Source organism: Schistocerca americana, chromosome 1 (genome assembly GCF_021461395.2).
Source record: "Schistocerca americana isolate TAMUIC-IGC-003095 chromosome 1, iqSchAmer2.1, whole genome shotgun sequence".
NCBI lineage: Eukaryota > Metazoa > Arthropoda > Insecta > Orthoptera > Acrididae > Schistocerca > Schistocerca americana.
Genome location: NC_060119.1, coordinates 836570401 through 836592429, shown reverse-complemented (window position 1 = coordinate 836592429; position 22029 = coordinate 836570401). Strand labels below are relative to the sequence as shown.

Here is a 22029-nt window from a genome sequence, read left to right as displayed (position 1 = left end):
ATAATATAGTACTCACGATTTTGAGACTTGAGAGATATTTCCTGGGCCTCCACCACTCACTTCCAAGGTAGAAGGGCAGGATAGTAATGGGACGATTTTGAAACCTATGCAAAGTGCAGTCCCAAAGTGTTGGACATATCAAACAAGGTCCACTACAACATTGTTAACAATGTGTTTTGGAAGATAGATCTTTTTCCAGCAACATAATGAAGTTTATCCCCAATGACAGAAGAGGAAGTATAACTTACTTTTACTTTTTCGTGTCCGGAAGCTACAATTTGTTTGCCCAGTATTGGGCAATCTCCAATACTTCTTCTTTAGCCATCCATAGATCTTTGAGGGTGCATCTGTGGGGGCAAGCAGGGCATTGTAGAAGATGTTCCGTGTCCTGTCGAGTGCCGCAGTCGCATTTGTTGTCATTTTCGTCCAACAAACCCCATTTGATCAGATTAGATTTCACAGGAGCCACCCCAGTTCTGATGCAGTTAAGCATTCTCCAGGTTTTCCTATCACCAAAAACGCCGCTTGGTGGGTCCTCTCTTAGTGGATAGTAGATGGGGGGCTCATCTAAGGCGCAACTTAGGAAACGGCGTCTGGATTTAAGTCTTCTGGGGCCACACTCTAGGCCAAATATTGAATGACGGGCATCAAAGGTTTGTTTTAGCTTCTCGGTATGTTCATGGGCTTTCCTACGTGAGTCAGGGTTTGTGAAACCTGCGGCCCTGTGAAGATTTTCTATGGGGGTTGGTTCCATGCAGCCTGTCACTATCCTGCATGTTTCATTCAAGCTAATATCTACCTTTTTTACGTGGGCGGATCTGCACCATACCGGGCAGGCATATTCGGCAGTTGAGAAGCACAAAGCTCTTGGGCTGAAATTCTGACCACGGTAGGTTTGGCACCCGATTTGCTATTGGACAGCTTTCTTATTAGGGAATTTTGCGCTTCTACTTTTTTGCATGTTTTTTCACAATGATATTTGTATGTTAATGTTCTGCCCAGCACAACGCCATGGTAGGTGGGAGTATCTGTGTGTTCTAGTAGCGTCCCATCCCAGGTAACATTGAGCCTGTACTTTGCCTGCCTCGAGTTCAGATGGAATGCACTCACTTGAGTTTTGGAGGGATTGGGTTTTAGAGAATTCTTTTTGTAGTAGGTTGACACTGTAGAAAGGGCTGTTTCTAGTTTCTCCTAGTATAACAATAACGAGAAGCAACAATAGAGATCCAAGAGGCATTCAGTGACAGAGAGGATTACATTTGTGAAATACTCTACCTGGTTACCACTGCTGGGGAATTTTTGATTGTCAAAGGTATCTAGCAAGGAGTAGAGCTTCCAGTCAGGTTTCAGAAGCTGATGCACTGTCTTGCACATGGATTGTACATGGTTCAGGAAGCAAATTATGCACACAGAATGGTCACTCAGGTAAACTATGTAATCAAAAGTATATGCACACCCCCAAAAACAAATGTTTTTCATATTAGGCACATTGTGCTACCACCTACTGCCAGATACTCCATATCAGCGACCTCAGTAGTCTAATAGACATTGTGAGAGAACAGAATGGGGTGCTTTGCAGAACTCGCAAACTTCAAATGTGATCAGGTGATTGGGTGTCACTTGTGTTATACGTTTTTATGTGAGATTTCCTCACTCCCAAACATCCCTAGGTCTACTTTTTCTGATGCGATAGTGAAATGGAAATGTGAAGGGACACATACAGCACAAAAGCACACAGGCCGATCTCGTCTGTTGACTAACAGAGACCGCCGACAGTTGAAGGGGTTGTAATGTGTAATAGGCAGACATCTATCCACACTATCACACAGGAATACCAAACTGCATCAGGATCCACTGCAAGTACTATGAGAGGCAGCTACACGGGTAACAGGGGTTGTGTGGCGTGGACTGGGCGTTTTTTTTAGGTTAGATGGCCTCTGGCAAGTACAGAAAGGGCAACAGCCTCAAAGGGTGCGGGGCAAAATCAGGACATGCAGGGACCAAGCAGCAATCGGTATTGTAATTGTAAACTGTCGAAGCTGCGTTGGTAAAGTACCGGAACTTCAAGTGCTGATAGAAAGCACCAAAGCTGAAATTGTTATAAGTACAGAAAGCTGGCTGAAGCCAGAGATAAATTCTGCCGAAATTTTTACAAAAGCACAGACGGTGTTTAGAAAGGATAGATTGCATGCACCCAATGGTGGCATGTTTGTCACTGTTAGTAGTAGTTTATCGTGTAGTGAAGTAGAAGTGGATAGTTCCTGTGAATTCTTATGGATGGAGGTTATACTCAATAACCGAGCTAGGTTAATAATTGGCTCCTTTTACCGACCTCCCGCCTCAGCAGCATTAGTGGCAGAACAACTGATAGAAAATCTGGAATACATTTCACATAAATTTCCTCAGCATGTAATAGTCTTAGGTGGAGATTTCAATTTACCAGATATAGACTGGTACACTCAGATGTTTAGGACGGGTGGTAGGGACAGAGCATCGAGTGACATTATACTGAGTGCACTATCCGAAAGTTACCTCGAGCAATTAAACAGGAATCCGATTCATGGAGATATCTTGGACCTACTGATAACAAACAGACCCTAACTTTTCGAATCTGTAAGCGCAGATCATAAGGTCGTTGCAGTATCCCTGAATATGGAAGTAAATAGGAATATGGAAGTAAATAGGAATATAAAAAAAAGGTTTATCTGTTTAGCACAAGTAATAGGAGGCAGATTTCAGACTACCTAACAGATCAAAATAAAAATTTCTGTTCCGACACTGACAATGTTGAGTATTTATGGAAAAAGTTCAAGGCAATCGTAAAATGCGTTTTAGACAGGTACGTACCAAGTAAAACTGTGAGGGGGGGGAAAAACCCACCGTGGTTCAACAACAAAGTTAGGAAACTACTGCAAAAGCAAAGAGAGCTTCACTGCAAATTTAAACGCAGCCAAAACCTCTCAGACAAACAGGAGCTAAACGATGTCAAAGTTAGCGTAAGGAGGCCTATGCTTGAAGTGTTCAGTGAATTCAGAAGTAAAACTCTACGTACTGGCTTGGCAGAAAATCCTAGGAAGTACTGGTCTTACGTTAAATCAGTAAGTGGATCGAAACAGCATATCCAGACACTCTGGGATGATAATGGCATTGAAACAGAGGATCACACGTGTAAAGCTGAAATACTAAACACTTTTTTCCAAAGCTGTTTCACAGAGGAAGACCGCACTGCAGTTCCTTCTCTAAATCCTCGCACAAACGAAAAAATGGCTGACATCAAAATAAGTGTCCAAGGTATAGAAAAGCAACTGAAATCACTCAACAGAGGAGAGTCCACTGGACCTGACGGGATGCCAATTCGATTCTACACAGAGTATGCGAAAGAACTTGGCCCCCTTATAACAGCCGTGTACCGCAAGTCTCTACAGGAACGGAAGGTTCCAAATGATTGGAAAAAGACCAAAGGTAGTTCCAGTTTTCAAGAAGGGTCGTCGAGCAGATGCGCAGAACTATAGGCCTATATCTCTGACAAAGATCTGTCGTAGAATTTTAGAACATGTTTTTTGCTCACGTATCGTCATTTCTGGAAACCCAGAATCTACTATGTAGGAATCAACATGGATTCCAGAAACAGCGATCGTGTGAGACCCAACTCGCTTTATTTGTTCATGAGACCCTGAAAATATTAGATACAGGCTCACAGGTAGATGCCATTTTCCTTGACTTCCGGAAGGCATTTGATACAGTTCCACACTGTCGCCTGATAAACAAAGTAACAGCCTACGGAATATCAGACCAGCTGTGTGTCTGGATTGAAGAGTTTTTCGCAAACAGAACACAGCATGTTGTTCTCAACGGAGAGACGTCTACATACGTCAAGTAACCTTTGGCGTGCCATAGGGGAGTGTTATGGGACCATTGCTTTTCATAATATATATAAATAACCTCGTAGATAGTGTCGGAAGTTCCACGCAGCTTCTCGCGGATGATGCTGTAGTATACAGAGAAGTTGTAGCATAAGAAAATTTCAGCGAAAGATCTGCAGCGGATAGGCACTTTGAGCAGGGAGTGGCAACTGACCCTTAACATAGACAAATGTAATGTATTGTGAATACATAGAAAGAAGGATCCTTTATTGTATTATTATATGATAGCGGAACAAACACTGATAGCAGTTACTTCTGTAAAATATCTGGGAGTATGCGTGCGGAACGATTTGAAGTGGAATGATCATATAAAATTAATTGTTGGTAAGATGGGTGCCGGGTTGAGATTCATTGGGATAGTCCTTAGAAAATGTAGTCCATCAACAAAGGAGGTGGCTTACAAAACATTCGTTCGACCTATACTTGAGTATTGTTCATCAGTGTGGGATCTGTACCAGGTCGGGTTGACAGAGGAGATAGAGAAGATCCAAAGAAGAACGGCATGTTTCGTCACAGGGTTATTTGGTAAGCGTGATAGCGTTATGGAGATGTTTAGCAAACTCCAGTGGCAGACTCTGCAAGAGAGGCGCTCTGCATCGCGGTGTAGTTTGCTGTCCAGGTTTTGAGAGGGTGCGTTTCTGGGTGAGGTATCGAATATATTGCTTCCCCCTACTTATACCTCCCGAGGAGATCACGAATGTAAAATTAGAGAGATTCGAGTGCACACGGAGGCTTTCCGGCAGTCGTTCTTCCCGTGAACCATACGCGACTGGAACAGGAAAGGGAGGTAATGACAGTGGCACGTAGGGTGCCCTCCGCCACACACCGTTGTGTGGCTTGCGGAGTATAAATGTAGATGTAGAGTTAGACAGAAGGTGAGAAAACTTGGATTTCATGGTCGAGCAGCTGTTCATACGCCACACAGCATGCCAGTAAATGCCAAACAATGCCTCACTTGGTGTAAGGAGCATAAACATTGGATGACTGAACAGTGAAATAATGTTGTGTGGAGTGACGAATCACGGTACACAATATGGCGATCCGATGGCACGGTGTGGGTATGGCGAATGCCCAGTGAACATCATCTGCCAGCATGTGTAGTGCCAACAGTAAAATTCGGAGGCAGTGGTGTTATGGTGTGGTCGTGTTTTTCATGGAGGGGGCTTGCACCCCTTGTTTTACATGGCCCTACCACAGCACCGGTCTACATTCATGTTTTAGGCACATTCTTACTTCCCACTGTTGAAGAGCAATTCAGGGATGGCGACTGCATTTTTCAACATGATCGAACACCTGTTCATAATGCACGGCCTGTGGCAGAGTGGTTACATGACAGTAACATCCCTGTAATGGACTGGCCTGCACAGAGTCCTGGCCTGAATCCAATAGAACACCTTTGGGGTGTTTTGGAACGCCGACTTCGTGCCAGGCCTCACCGACCAACCTCTCCTCACTGCAGCACTCCGTGAAGAATGGGTTGCCATTCCCCAAGAAACCTTCCAGCACCTGATTGAACATATGTCTCAGCACCTGATTGAACATATGTCTCCGAGAGTGGAAGCTGTCATCAAGACCAAAGGTGGACCAACACTGTATTGAATTCCAGCATTGTTGATGGAGGGTGCCACGAACTTTTAAGTCATTTTCACACAGGTGTCTGGATACGTTTGATCACATAGTGTGTGTGTCCAAGACGACAGACTTCTTCTCTACACGGTAAACTAGCTATCTACTGCAGATGGAGAGGTCCAGGTGTGACAATGAATGTGTGGAATCTGAAAGAAATGTGGGTTCACCTATAGTAAGGGAAGTCATATTAATCTGCTCTAGATCATCTGCCAGGAGTGTGTCCCTTGCACTGGCTCTTGGAGAGCCGCAAATAGGATGGTGGCCATTGCAATTGCTGAGCAGGAAGACTGGTGTTGGGAGCTGACCAGTAAGCTGTAGTATTTCCACTCTGTTATGAACAATTGAGAGGAGTGCACAGTTGACGCAGAGAAAAAATTTTATCCTGGGAAGGGAAATACAAACAACAAACAAAAAACCTTCTCAGGAGGAAGGTCATAGCAACAGTAAGTGAAACCTTTTCCCTCACCCAGATATCCTGCATAGCCCACTTAAATTTCAGAGGGCATTTGTGCAGCACAGTCTCCTCTGCAGTTAATGCAGTGACAGAAAGGAAATGTGCAATCTCCCTCATGTGTGTGTCTGCCACAATGTATGAGTTTGGCTGCATCTTAACAGGACTTGCAAGCATGACTGAAACACCGACACTGGTAGAAATGCATGACAATGTGTGACAGGTTGAAGTAGTCTTGGGGCCATATTTTTTTTTTTTCCTTACACGCATATAACAGCTAGGGACCATGAATGTAAAAGCAACTGAAATTCAGTGGTATGTGATCTGATGCTGCATACATTCAACTGGAAGATAACCAAATTTAAGGATGTCAGGTGACAGTAGGGTTAGTGATCAACCTTGCAGATTTGGACAGCTCAATTCTATATGCACTGGAATACAGGTTTCAGGAGGAGGAGGAGGAGGAGGAGGAGGAGGAGGATTCTGTTCCATTATTTCTTCAGAAGTGGAGCTTTCCCAGTCGATTAGTTGTCTTTAAGGTTTAGGATCAGTTGACGATTTGTGTCGGTGAAGTGGAGATTGACCGAACAAGGTTAGGGCACAGCGCTGAAGTTGAAGAGGATTTTCGAGTTGGGGAATGCAAGGAACAATTCCTCTTGCATTTGTTAGATGACGACCTGGACGTTGGTACAAGAGATAAACAATAAACTTTCTTGACAGTATTCTCTGTTCAATTTTTGGTATTCTATATGTGTCACATGAGACTTCTCTGTGTGGGTGAAGATTTGATAAATTGTTGTGGAGGTACAGTAGTAACAGACAAGGATGCTACTTTAGAGCTCGAGGACTTTAGAATCCTGACTCTGAATAGGCAGTAGCAGGTCTGTGTAGACATATTCACTTTGATTGTGGTGTAGCCACAAAAGTGCTGTTAGTGCAAGATGGTGATATGAAACCCTTTCAGATGGCAAACATTTTCCAAGCACCAGTAAATGAAACCTTTTCCCGTGCACAGACATCCTGTATAGCAAGTACAGAGGGCATTCGTGGCAGCATGGCCTCCTGTGCAGTTAATGCAGTGAGAGACAGGGGATGTGCAGTCTCCCTCCTCTGTATCTCTGCCACAATGTATGAGTTTGACTGCATCTTAAGAGGACTTACAAGTATGACTTAAACACTGACACTGGTAGCAATGCATCAGATTGAGTATGTAGGGTCCTAGTAATGGCATAGCCTGGCCTTATCTTCAGCAGAAGCTGTATCCCATTAAATGTCAGGAATGGGGCATGAGTAAGCACCACTGGACCGGCAACTGTGTCCACTCCTTGCTGAAAAATGAATGGTTTTACATGAACAGAACTCTTAACCTTATTCGGTGCATGTCACAAGTAGCACAATGCCACTGGAATATTTGTAATTTTCTTGATTTCTTTCTATTTTCATTTGTTAAACGGAGGCAGAGAGGATGGGATTGGTGTGCTCATTGTAATTTGAGAGTCCCCCTAGAGTGACAGTGTGTCTCTGATGGTTAGCTCTCTCCTTCTGGTCGTTTCCCACATAGAGAGAGTAACCCATCTTGGGTAACTGTTGACACCTCAGGTTACACCTGCCCAATTCCAGACAGAGCAACAATTTGCAACTGGAAAGGTATCATGTCAAGCTATTACCTCTCCCTGGGCCTGGCCTATACCAGGATGTATGTGCGATCCCTACCTGTTGACCCAGGTGCTGGGAATTACATATTACCTAATCACCCTTTACGCGTAAAATGCATTAGCTGGCCCTTTGGAAACGTAGACTGTAATAACTAGCACACAATACTTAAAAATGTGTACCAAGATGAGAAAGTGAGTTGCAGCAGCTGGGTGTACAGATTATGTATCAAAGAAGGCAATGGCAATATTATTGTTCCTCACACAATCCAAATCAAATCAAATACGCTCCTGAGGAGAAACACATGGCATAAAAATCTAATTTTATTGGTAACTGGAGAAGCAAGCATGTGCCGAATATCACAATACAAGTTTTGGAAAAGTCTGTGTCACACAAATTCCAAGAATGTTCATGTACCCAAAAACAAACTCAAGTGACAGTATACATTTGACACAATACAAGAAATGGAAATGACTACCTGTCACATAAGATGTGACAAGATGAGACATCGCTCCACTAATTTGAACCTAAGATGAAGAGAAAATTATGTGGCATACATGAACTTGTTCAAAAACAGCTAACCAAATGTGCATCATTTTCAGGAAACATTTAAGGTTTCCGCAATTTACATGAAGACAGCCTTAAAGAGACTAGCTCTGCTGAGGCATGTTTCTTGACTCTGTCAGGAGATATTCAGTGTTCTGAATAAGAAACTAAAGGAAATGAATACTTTTGGATTAAAGGAGAACATTCCTCAAAAAGCACACGCTTTGAGTTGTTAACAGGCACACACACAAAGAGAAAAAACTTGCTAGTTTTCACAGTAATCTCCTCTCTCTCTCACATTCACACTCCCACTCACACTCACACACACACCTCCATAGTGCCGACTGGATGCACAATACTGCATTTTGACAGGTGGACTAGGTTGTTGCAGTTGGGGGTTGTGTCGAGTGGAGGGGAGAGGGGTAGGGGGAGGGAGGTGGGAGGTGGCGAGAGGGACTAGGGGTGAGTGACTAGTGGCTCAGCAGGAGGCAGTTTGCCAGCTAGGAATGAGAGAGGGTGGGAGGGATGGCAGGAGCATGGGCTAGGCATGTGATGCACAGTTGTCGGAGCCAGTGGGGAGAGACGCATGCTAAATGTCATGTCGGTTTTAATTTGGGAAGTGCTGACAGGACAGAAGGGGAAATATTGAGTGGAAGGTGTGGATGCAGTGGGTAACTGGAAATTGAGGCCAAGACAATTACAGGAGCAAAGAATGTGTTGCAAGTATAACTCCCATCTACATAGTTCAGAAAAGGCTGGGAGTGGAGGTGGCATAGGGGTGGGATAGAATGTTGTGTAGGATGGATGGGCGATCGAACACCACTTTAGGATGGGTGGGAAGGGTTTGGGGTGGGATGTCCCTCATTTCAGGGACTGATGAGAGGTAACCAAAGCCCTGATGAAGGATACTAAGTTGTTCCAGTGCAAGGTGATAGTTGTTGACTTGAGGGTGCTCCTCTGTAGTTTATTCTTGGGAATGGCGGGAAGATTGGGAATGTGCGAGGATATGGCACAGGAAATATGTCTGCGGACTAGGTCAACTGCATAGTGCCTCTCTGTGAAGGCCTTTGCGAGACCTTCAACACACTGGGCAGGTGAGTTCCCATCACTGCAGATAAGATGACTGTGGGTGCCCAGGATCTATGGTAGGGATTTTTTTGTGCAGAAGAAATGACAGCTGAAATGTATGAAGTGTTAGTGGTTAGATGATTTAACACAAACAAAGGTGTGGATGGAGCCATCAGACATTGAGGTCCACATCGAGGAAAGTCGCGCACAGGATGGGGCAGAAGGTATTGAAGTTGTGAAGGGATGAGGATAGGGCATCTTGGTTTTGAGTCGTTATTGCTTCACAACCTCAACACCTTCTCTACCACCCACTTCATTTGATCCCCCTCAACCCAACATGCCACCTTCCCTGATGTACCTTCAACCTCTTTGATGGTTCCATCCAAACCTCTGACCACATAAACCCACTATCCACCAACAGTTACTATCTTTCGACATCTGCCATCCCTTTCACACCAACCCCCCCCCCCCCCCCCCTCTCTCCATACAGCCTAGCCACTCATCGACAACGTATCTGCAGTAACAAGAATCCCCTTGCTCAGCATGCTGCAGATCTCATGAAAGTCTTCACAGACAGTCACTACTACCTCATCCACAAACAAATTTCCTGTGCCATATCCTCACACTCTCCCAATCTACCGACCATTCCCAAGAATAAACTACACAGGAGCTTTCCCAAGTCACCCAGTATGATACTGGACTAGAAGTACTAAACCACATCCTTCATCATGTCCTGAAATGGGATACATCCTACACAAGATCCTTCCCACTCTTTCCTGAAGTGGTGTTCCATCGCCCACCCAACCTACACAACATCCTAGTCCACCACTATGCTATCTGCCGTCCGAACCACGAACCAGTTACCACAGAAATCATATCCCTCTGGAATGAGAAGGTGCAAGGCCTGTCCAATCCACACATACAGCACTTTCTACTCCAGTCCTGTCACAGGCTTATCCTACCACTTTTGAGGCCAGGCCACCTGTGAAAGCAACCACGTCATATACCAACTTTGCTGCACAACACTGCACAGCCTTTTAATTAGGTATGACTATCATTCAGCTGTCCATTGAATGGCCACTGCATAACTGTTGCTAAGAACAAAGTTGACCATCCAGTGGCACAACATGTAGCTATGTATAACATACTCTCTTTCAATGGCTGCTTCACAACACAGACCATCTGGATCCTTCCCTGCACCTCTAAGCTACAGAGATGGGAGTTCTCCTTGTAACACATCCTTCGCTCCTGCAATCGTCCTGGTCTCAAACTCCAGTAAACTACTGTACCCACACACTCCACTCAACATTTTCCCCTTCCTCCATCCCATTACCCTATCCCAGATTCATGTCCTGAGATCACCTTCAGCATGCGCCACTCCCCACCAGCTCCGACAACTTTGCATCACGTGCCTAGCTGGTGCTCCTGCCGTCCTTTCCTCCCTCATTCATAGCTGATAGGCTTGTTGCCTCCCACCGAGCCGCTATCCCCTCACTCCAACCCCTCTTCCTGCCTCTCATCATGCGTGTTTAATTCAAAAGTATTCATGTTATATCACATATTCTATCACAATTTCTCTACAAAGTGGAAGATGTATTGTCTGACTGTCAGGCAGAGAACAAATGAAATCTATCATCACAAAAGGAAGGCTTCATTTAATTATTATTAGTGTCAGAATGCTACACTACTTAGTCGTGAGACAACATTCATACATATTTTAAAAAATAAAATATAATATCACCACTATAGCTGAATTCCATAACTGTTAATGTATAGGCCTACAAGAAGTGTGCTTAGAAAAACCACACGATTCTCATTAGCTTCTACAGCTAAATAATTTATATTTTACAGTTTTGTTATTCTACATGACTATTCTTCCCCATGAACCATGGACCTTGCCGTTGGTGGGGAGGCTTGCGTACCTCAGCGATACAGATGGCCGTACCGTAGGTGCAACCACAACAGAGGGGTATCTGTTGAGAGGCCAGACAAAAAATGGCTCTGAGCACTATGGGACTTAACATCTGTGGTCATCAGTCCCCTAGAACTTAGAACTACTTAAACCCAGCTAACCTAAGGACATCACACACATCCATGCCCGAGGCAGGATTCGAACCTGCGACCGTAGCTGTCCCGCGGTTCCGGACTGAGCGCCTGAACCGCTAGACCACCGCATGGCCAGACAATCGTGTGGTTCCTGAAGAGGGGCAGCAGCCTTTTCAGTAGTTACAGGGGCAACAGTCTGGATGATTGACTGACCTGGCCTTGCAACATTAACCAAAACGGCCTTGCTGTGCTGGTACTGCGAACAGCTGAAAGCAAGGGGAAACTACGGCCGTAATTTTTCCCGAGGGCATGCAGCTTTACTGTATGGATAAATGACGATGGCATCCTCTTGGGTAAAATATTCTGGAGGTAAAATAGTCCCCCATTCGGATCTCCGGGCGGGGACTACTCAGGAGGACGTCATTATCAGGAAAAAGAAAACTGGCATTCTACGGATCGGAGCGTGGAATGTCAGATCCCTTAACTGGGCAGGTAGATTAGAAAATTTGAAAAGGGAAATGGATAGGTTAAAGTTAGATATAGTGGGAATTAGTGAAGTTCGGTGGCAGGAGGAACAAGACTTTTGGTCAGGTGAATACAGGGTTACAAACACAAAATCAAATACGGGTAATGCAGGAGTAGATTTAATAATGAATAAAAAAATAGGAGTGCGAGTAAGCTACTACAAACAGCATAGTGAACGCATTATTGTGGCCAAGATAGACACAAAGCCCACGCCTACTACAGTAGTACAAGTTTATATGCCAACTAGCTCTGCAGATGATGAAGAAATTGATGAAATGTATGATGAGATAAAAGAAATTATTCAGGTAGTGAAGGGAGACAAAAATTTAATAATCATGGGTGACTGGAATTCGAGAGTAGGAAAAGGGAGAGAAGGAAACGTAGTAGGTGAATATGGATTGGGGCTAAGAAATGAAAGAGGAAGCCGCCTGGTAGAGTTTTGCACAGAGCATAACTTAATCATAGCTAACACCTGGTTCAAGAATCATGAAAGAAGGTTGTATACATGGAAGAATCCTGGAGATACTAGAAGGTATCAGATAGATTATATAATGATAAGACAGAGATTTAGGAACCAGGTCTTAAATTGTAAGACATTTCCAGGGGCAGATGTGGAATCTGACCACAATCTATTGGTTATGAACTGTAGATTAAAACTGAAGAAACTGCAAAAAGGTGGGAATTTAAGGAGATGGGACCTGGATAAACTGAAAGAACCAGAGGTTGTACAGAGTTTCAGGGAGAGCATAAGGGAACAATTAACAGGAATGGGGGAAAGAAGTACAGCAGAAAAAGAATGGGTAGCTCTGAGGGATGACGTAGTGAAGGCAGCAGAGGATTAAGTAGGTGAAAAGACGAGGGCTAGTAGAACTCCTTCGGTAACAGAAGAAATATTGAATTTAATTGATGAAAGGAGAAAATATAAAAATGCAGTAAATGAAGCAGGCAAAAAGGAATACAAACGTCTCAAAAATGATATCGACAGGAAGTGCAAAATGGCTAAGCAGGGATGGCTAGAGGACAAATGTAAGGATGTAGAGGCTTATCTCACTAGGGGTAAGATAGATACCGCCTACAGGAAAATTAAAGAGACCTTTGGAGAAAAGAGAACCACTTGTATGAATATCAAGAGCTCAGATGGAAACCCAGTTCTAAGCAAAGAAGGGAAAGCAGAGAGGTGGAAGGAGTATGTAGAGGGTCTATACAAGGGTGATGTACTTGAGGGCAATATTATGGAAATGGAAGAGGATGTACATGAAGATGAAATGGGAGATACGATACTGCGTGAAGAGTTTGACAGAGCACTGAAAGACCTGAGTCGAAATAAGGCCCCGGGAGTAGACAACATTCCATTAGAACTACTGATGGTCTTGGGAGAGCCAGTCATGACAAAACTCTACCATCCGGTGAGCAAGATGTGTGAGACAGGCAAAATACCCTCAGACTTCAAGAAGAATATAATAATCCCAATCCCAAAGAAAGCAGGTGTTGACAGATGTGAAAATTACCGAACTATCAGTTTCATAAGTCACAGCTGCAAAATACTAACGCGAATTCTTTACATACGAATGGAAAAACTGGTAGAAGCCAACCTCGGGGAAGATCAGTTTGGATTCCGTAGAAATATGGGAACACGTGAGGCAATACTGACCTTACGACTTATCTTAGAAGAAAGATTAAGGAAAGCCAAACCTACGTTTCTAGCATTTGTAGACTTAGAGAAAGCTTTTGACAATGTTGACTGGAATACTCTCTTTCAAATTCTAAAGGTGGCAGGGGTAAAATACAGGGAGCGAAAGGCTATTTACAATTTGTACAGAAACCAGATGGCAGTTGTAAGAGTCGAGGGGCATGAAAGGGAAGCAGTGGTTGGGAAGGGAGTGAGACAGGGTTGTAGCCTCTCCCCGATGTTATTCAATTTGTATATTGAGCAAGCAGTAAAGGAAACAAAAGAAAAATTTGGAGTAGGAATGAAAGTGCATGGAGAAGAAATAAAAACTTTGAGGTTTGCTGATGAAATTGTAATTCTGTCAGAGACAGGAAAGGACCTGGAAGAGCAGCTGAACGGAATGGACAAAAGCAAAATGAGGATAATGGAATGTAGTCGAATTAAATCAACTGATGCTGAGGGAATCAGATTAGGAAATGACACACATAAAGTAGTAAATGAGTTTTGCTATTTGGGGAGCAAAATAACTGATGATGGTCAAAGTAGAGAGGATATAAAATGTAGACAGGCAATGGCAAGGAAAGCGTTTCTGAAGAAGAGAAATTTGTTAACTTCGAGTATAGATTTGAGTGTCAGGAAGTCGTTTCTGAAAGTATTTGTATGGAGTGTAGCCATGTATGGAAGTGAAACATGGACGATAAATCGTTTGGACAAGAAGAGAATAGAAGCTTTCGAAATGTGGTGCTACAGAAAAATGCTGAAAATTAGATGGGTAGATCACATAACTAATGATGAAGTATTGAATAGAATTGGGGAGAAGAGGAGTATGTGGCACAACTTGACAAAAAGGAGGGACCGGTTAGTAGGACATGTTCTGAGGCATCAAGGGATCACAAATTTAGCATTGGAGGGCAGCGTGAAGGGTAAAAATCGTAGAGGGAGACGAAGAGATGAATACACTAAGCAGATTCAGAAGGATATGGGTTGCAGTAACAACTGGGAGATGAAGAAGCTTGCACAGGATAGGGTAGCATGGAGAGCTGCATCAAACCAGTCTCAGGACTGAAGACCACAACAACAACAACAACAACAAATGACTATTACAATTGTTCATTACATAAAACACCTAATGATACAGTACCTTGAAATGAAACATAACTGTCATAGAAGAAAGCCAAACTGGGAAGAAGATCACACTGAAGTACAATGCCATCTGTAGAGGAAGGCTGGAAAGTGCTTCTGTTCCTGCAAATAGTAAACTTGTCTCATAAAGCTGCTATTTAATATTGCCACAAAAATGTATGGGGTGGTGCAAAAAAAAATAGTACACCATTTTAGAGCTTTCCAGTTCACCTAAGATTTATTGTTGCAACAGTGCAGATGAAGTACATGAAATGATTACATTTACAGATCAATAGCACAAGAAGATTTTAGGTACCAGATATTGACCCATGCTGAAATACTCATATTACTGCATGGGTGGGCATGCAGGCACTGACTCTGGCATCCAGTCACTCATACATATGGCAAATACTGTCCTGGGATATGTTATGCCACACCTGCTCAACGTGTTCACATAGTTCTGTAAAAATTGTTGGCTGACGAGTTGCACAAGTCACTTCTCGTCCCATCGTACATCTACATCTACATGATTACTCTGCAATTCACATTTAAGTGCTTGGCAGAGGGTTCATCGAACCACAATCATACTACCTCTCTACCATTCCACTCCCGAACAGCGCAGGAAAAACGAACACCTAAACCTTTCTGTTCGAGCTCTGATTTCTCTTATTTTATTTTGATGATCATTCCTACCTATGTAAGTTGGGCTCAACAAAATATTTTTGCATTCAGAAGAGAAAGTTGGTGACTGAAATTTCGTAAATACATCTCGCTGCGACGAAAAACATCTTTGCTTTAATGACTTCCATTCCAACTCGCGTATCATATCTGCCACACTCTCTCCCCTATTACGTGATAATACAAAACGGGCTGCCCTTTTTTGCACCCTTTCGATGTCCTCCGTCAATACCACATGGTAAGGATCCCACACCGCGCAGCAATATTCTAACAGAGGACGAACGGGTGTAGTGTAAGCTGTCTCTTTAGTGGACTTGTTGCATCTTCTAAGTGTCCTGCCAATGAAACGCAACCTTTGGCTCGCCTTCCCCACAATAATATCTATGTGGTCTTTCCAACTGAAGTTGTTCATAATTTTAACACCCAGGTACTTAGTTGAATTACAGCCTTGAGAATTGTACTATTTATCGAGTAATCGAATTCCAACGGATTTCTTTTGGAACTCATGTGGATCACCTCACACTTTTCGTTATTTAGCGTCAACTGCCACCTGCCACACCATACAACAATCTTTCCTAAGACGCTTTGCAACTGATACTGGTCTTCGGATGACCTTACAATTACTTCCATGTGATCCTCTGATGGCACCAGTCGAGCTACGCAAGTCAATGCTGTGGCATGTGTGGAAAATGAGCTAGGGATGTACATGCCCATAGTCCCACTGGTAATAACTGATTCGCTACAGTTCTTGCTGACATGTCTTATCTATGCTGTGGTAGCTGTACGATCAGCCACTGCTGCCCTTACAATATGACGATCTTGGTAGGCGACTGTGTTGTGTGGACATCCAGTGCCTCATCTACAGAAGTGGGAATGTTCATGTGACTGCGAATATCACCACCGTTGCACAACTGACGCGCATAATGTCCAACTTGTGTGGCCATTCTCCTAAAAGTCCATCCCACCACTCGGAAAGCCACAATCTGACCTCTTTCAAACTCACTCCCTTGTTGTAGCAAGCACAAGTAAGTATCTGTGGCATAGTTGCCTGCTTGCTTCAAATGTCTGCAGCACACAATTCTTCTTTCTTAGATCATTCCTTTTTAAAGGGTAGACACAGATGGCACACTGGTAGCTAAGTCACTACGCTATCTGCTGGCAGATGACACGGAAAAGATTATCAGTACATCCACTATCCCACAGGTGGCATGTGCCATCATCGGATAAAATCAACATCATTTTTCCATATGTACTAATTTCTTTCCAACACACACACACACACACACACACACACACACACACACACACACACAGAGAGAGAGAGAGAGAGAGAGAGAGAGAGAGAGAGAGAGAGAGAGAGAGAGAGGTTATTTTGTTATTTTTGTGTGTCTATTATGATGATTTAGTGACAAGTGCTGCTTCCAAGTGAGTGTCAATCCAATACTATGCCTCGTTTGTGTCAAGAGTGAGTCAGTAGGCCTATAAGCTTCCCAGCATACTGCATACTTTTGTGTTTTTTGCCAAAACTGAAAGGGAATGATACAAATTTTATTAATTATTCTTATTTTAATTAGTAGCAATGGATGTAAGTTTTGTTCTTTCAAAGAACCTTCTCTTCACTGCACAACATAGCGCAATAGAATAATTTGACGCAATTCATTACATGTCCAGCAGTAATCATCACATCTGTGCCTTCTGCAAACTACCATATCACAAAATATTCCTTATTTAGTTGCTACAAAAGAATAGAGTGCTTGATATCTAAACCAACAACTAACTGCTCCTAAAATTTAATGATATTGCAGCTGGTAAGTTGGCAATAACGGCACAATGTATCCTCATTAACACACAATATAACTGCCAATACGAGCAACATAACAAAAATTATAAGCTTCCTCATTAATTAATAATTCCTTATGACAAATCCAGATAATATTAACTGTCTAAAGAATTGGCATCACAGGACAAACCACCTGATATCAACCTATGAATCTACACCTACACCTACTTCTTTAATATTTGTATTATCTATTCCTATTTTTTGTCTGTATCCTAGATATTTATAGGCATCTGTTTTTCCATCGCTTCTATGCAGTCGCTGTGGTTATCCAATATGTAATCTTCTTGTTTAGTGTGTTTTCCCTCGACAGTGCTATTTTTCTTACATTTGTCTGTTCCAAAAGCCATATTTATATCATTGCTGAATACTTCTGTTATCTTTAGTAATTGGTTGAGTTGTTGATTTGTTGCTGCCAGTAGTTTTAGATCATCCATGTATAGCAAATGTGTGATTTTGTGTGGGTATGTTCCAGTAATATTGTATCCATAATTTGTATTATTTAGCATGTTGCATAGTGGGTTCAGAGCAAGGCAGAACCAGAAAGGAATTAATGAGTCTCCTTGGTATATTCCATGCTTAATCTGCATTGGCTGTGATGTGATATTATTTAAATTTGTTTGGATATTAAGTGTGGTTTTCCAATTTTTCATTACTATGTTTAGGAACTGTATCAATTTAGGATCTACTTCGTATATTTCCAATATTTGTAGTAACCATGAGTGGGGTACACTATCAAAAACTTTTTGGTAATCAATGTATGCATAGTGTAGCGACCTTTGTTCAGTTTTAGCTTGATATGTCACCTCTGCATCTATTATCAGTTGCTCTTTACATCCTCGTGCTCCTTTGCAACAGCCTTTTTGTTCTTCATTTATAATTTTGTTCTGTGTTGTATGTGTCATTAATTTCTGTGAAATGACTGAAGTTAATATTTTGTATATTGTTGGTAGGCATGTTATGGGGCAATATTTAGCTGGGTTTGCTGTGTCTGCTTGATCTTTAGGTTTCAGATAAGTTATTCCATGTGTAAGTGTATCAGGGAATGTGTATGGGTCTGCAATGTAACTGTTTAATAATTTAGTTAGATGTGAATGTGTTGAGCTGAACTTCTTTAGCCAGAAATTTGCTATTTTATCATTTCCAGGGGCTTTCCAATTGTGAGTAGAATTAATTGCTCGGGTGACTTCATGTTGCAAAATTATCACTTCAGGCATTTGTGGTATCATCTTGTATGAGTCTGTTTCTGCTTGTATCCACCGTGCATGCCTGTTATGTTGTACCGGGTTTGACCATATGTTGCTCCAGAAGTGTTCCACGTCTGTTATGTTTGGTGGCTTGTCTATTTTAATGTGCGTGTTATCTATTGTTTGGTAAAATTTCTTTTGGTTTGTGTTGAATGTTTCGTTTTGTTTCCTTCTATTTTCACTTTTTTTGTACCTTCTAAGTTGTTTGGCCAATGCTTGTAATTTCTGCTTCTTTTCATCTGATTGCTCTATTGCTTCTTGTTGTGAGATTTTACATAACCTTTCTCCTTTTTTGTCTGATATTTCATTTCTTATAAATTGTGTTAGCTGTCCGATATCTTTTCTCAGTTTTTCTATTCTGATCTGTAGCCTGTGTTGCCATGCTGGTTTTGTGGGTTTCTTCTGTGTGTTGGTTGGTTCTGATCTCTGCCTAGTGTGTATATTTAGTGTAGTGAGTGCTCCTACATAAACCGGTAGTTGTAACTCTTCCATAGTTGTATTTTCATTTATTTCGTTGTGTATGATTGTGTTGATAGTTGTTATTGTTGTTTCGACTTGTGGGTTACTTGGTGGTCTATGCAAGATTGGTCTAACGTCTGTATTTGTGTCTTTGTATTCTATATATGTCAGCTGAAATTTCTCTTCTATATCTAATATGTGTGTCACTTCGTGTTCTATTTGTGCTTGTTCTGGTGGCTGTCTTAAGATTTCGTTTTCCTCTGATTGTGTAATTGATGTGTTTTGTTCTTTGTTTGTTTGCTCGCTCTGGGATGTTTGAGTCCATTACTGTATTTTCGTCTTCTTCTGATTGCACATAGTTTTGTTCCAGTATTTGTTGTACTTGTTGTTTGATGTTTTCTAATTCTGACTGGGGTATCCTGTTATTTTTTGTTATTACACGGATCTGATCAGCTAGTCATTGTTCTGTTAAAAATTTTAATTCCGGGTATCTGGTAATAAATTTTGTGTATACTTGTGATCTGTATCCAGTTGTGTTGGTTCCTAGGTTTGTTGCTTGGTAATAACAGAACATGAGGTGTCGATTAACTTCATCTGACCACCTCATCCTCTGTCTTTGTTTACCTTCTAGGGTGGTTGCAGGAAGCATATCCTGCAAAACACCTCTATTTGGATTTGAATCATTTTCCAGTTGGCTAGCAGTGTCATTACCTTTGTGGGCGGGCATAGGGTTCAAGCGTCGTCCCCGACCATGACGGCGCTTGTCCGAGGCTTCTTTAGTTCTGTCCTGAACCAAGTAATCACACTAAAAGGGGGGTTAGCACTATTAGTGGTTTGTTCTTTTCGTCGCCTTTTACGACTGGCAGAACATACCGGAGGCCTATTCTTTTCCCGGGCCTCTACGGGGTTTATTATTATTATTATGCAGTCTCTCAATGAGTATCTTGAAAATGGCAAAGTTGGTTGAATGTTCACATGCCACTGTCATGAATTTCTACAGAAAGAGGTTGAAGGACGGTGAAACTACCACTAAGTGCTAAAAGGTTGGACATCCATGATTCTTGACAGAACATGGGGTTCAGATGCTTGTCTGCTCTGTAAAGTAGAATAGATGGTGAATTGTGGCACCTCTCCCGAAAGAGCACAATGCTGGTGGACACACAAGTGGTTTGGAGCACATCGTTCATAGTACATTGTTGAACATGGAGCTCCACAGTAGCCTACCCCTTTGTGCTCACATGTTGACCCAACGACATCATCAGTTATTGTTGCAGTGGACACAGGACCATCAGGATTTGACCATCGACCAATGGAAATGTGTCGGCTCTTCGGGTGACACACATTTTTGCTACACTAGGTCGCTGGTCATCTCCACAAGTGCTGTTATTGAGGTGAACGGCAGCTTGAAACATGCAGTGTACCACTGACACAAGCTGGTTTGAGCAGTATTATGCTATGGGAGACATTCTCCTGCACTTGCATGAGACCTGTGGTAGTAATCAAATACACGCTGACAGCTGTGAACCACCTGCATCCCTTTATAATTGATGTCTTCCCCGACAGCGATCTCATCTTTCAGCAGTATAATTGTCTGTGTCTCAGAGTCAGAAGCATGCTACATGGTTTGAAGGGCACTGTACTGATCTCACATTGCTGTCTTGGCAACCAAATCTGCCTGATGTAAATCCTAAGAAACCCATCCGGGTTGCTATCGGGTACCATCACCGCGTATGCAAATCACCGGGCCGTTACTTACGTGAATTACCATGACCTGTGCATGGACATCCACTGCCACATACCTCCACAGACCTACAGATAAGCTGTCAGATCCCCAATATGCAGAATCAGTGATGTATTTGATTCGGAAGATGGACAAACAAGTTATTAAGCAGGTGGCCATAACATTTTGGCTCATCAGTGTACATAAAAAACAAAATCTGTCGTTACCGTGGGTTCACAAAGTATTAAGATGTACTATATACTCCTTAAGCAAGTAAGAAAGCAAGAAAGAAAGGAAGATTAAGCACCTTAACTAATTTTTATCATTTTACAATTTAGTGATATATGGTTCAGTACTTGAGTTTTCTGTCCATTTGAACTGGAAGACACCACAGAAGGTATGAAGAACATAAAATCTAAAAAACAGAAAGCACTGATGGTACTTACCCTGACTTCCTGTTGCACTATGTTCCTACTGTCAAATGGCTGAACACCATCTTTTCAAATATCTTAGAAACCTGTCATCTGTCTCCTCTCTTCAAGAAAACTAAGATCACTGCTATGTCACAGCCAAACAAAGATACCTCAGAAGTTGAAAACTACCATTCCATTTCTCCCCTCAGCGTCACGTTCAAAGCTCTAGGAGATGCTCATTCGTAACAGAATCTACTCAGCCATAAACAAAATTGTATGTATACAGCAAGCTGGATTTGGATCAGAAGGAGGATATGAAGTACAGGCGCCAATAGTAACTCTCATAAAAAACTGCTATGAGAAGCAGAAGATAAACATGAGGGTCTTCTTAGACCTAACTGCAGCCTACAATATCATCAAGCGTGATAGACTCCGCTCAAATTCATCAGCATCATTTTGTGTCAGAGACCAACCACTCTACTTGGCAACACATTGAATAACAGATGCTTACAGGTATCCTCAGAGAAATCTAATAGTAGAATTCACGAAATAAATTATGCTACCCCACTTGGTTCTGGTTTGGTCTCACTTCTTTTTAACTTCTACACGCTGGCTGTATTTACACATTTGGCTGTATTTTCACAGAACATGTACATATGACAAACAATGACACTGGTAACATGCATTGGGCTATGTACAATGGGTCTTACATTGATGACATCATAGCCTGTGTGTATACAGAATAGCAATCCATGACATCATTGCCTGCCTTGATCTTCAACAGTAGCTTCAGCTGGTAAGTGTACAGAATAGGGATCCGATAGGCACTAATTCACTGGCTATCCTCTTTATGACTCGACAGACCGTGATCGTGCCCTAATCAGAAAGGTAACCTTGTATTTCTCTCTCCGTCAGACTGCCAAGCATCCATGTGGTAACAACTCCATGCAAGTAATTTAGCACAAAATGGACCTCTAAACGAATCCGTGGAGGAGTATAGGATCCAACAGTTTCTGGGTATGAGACACACTGTGTGTCTCATT

General features: G+C 42.4%; 1 protein-coding gene across 2 annotated transcripts in view; it reads right to left on the bottom strand.

Moving 5' to 3' along the window:
- LOC124546569 (transmembrane protein 17-like) overlaps positions 1 to 22029 on the bottom strand; it is a 51959-nt gene that overhangs the window by 7891 nt on the left and 22039 nt on the right. For both annotated transcript variants that reach the window (XM_047125047.1, XM_047125046.1), the window contains exon 2: positions 14652 to 14755. In XM_047125047.1, the coding sequence (XP_046981003.1) occupies positions 14652 to 14755 (104 nt within the window). The remainder of the gene's footprint in view (positions 1 to 14651; positions 14756 to 22029) is intronic.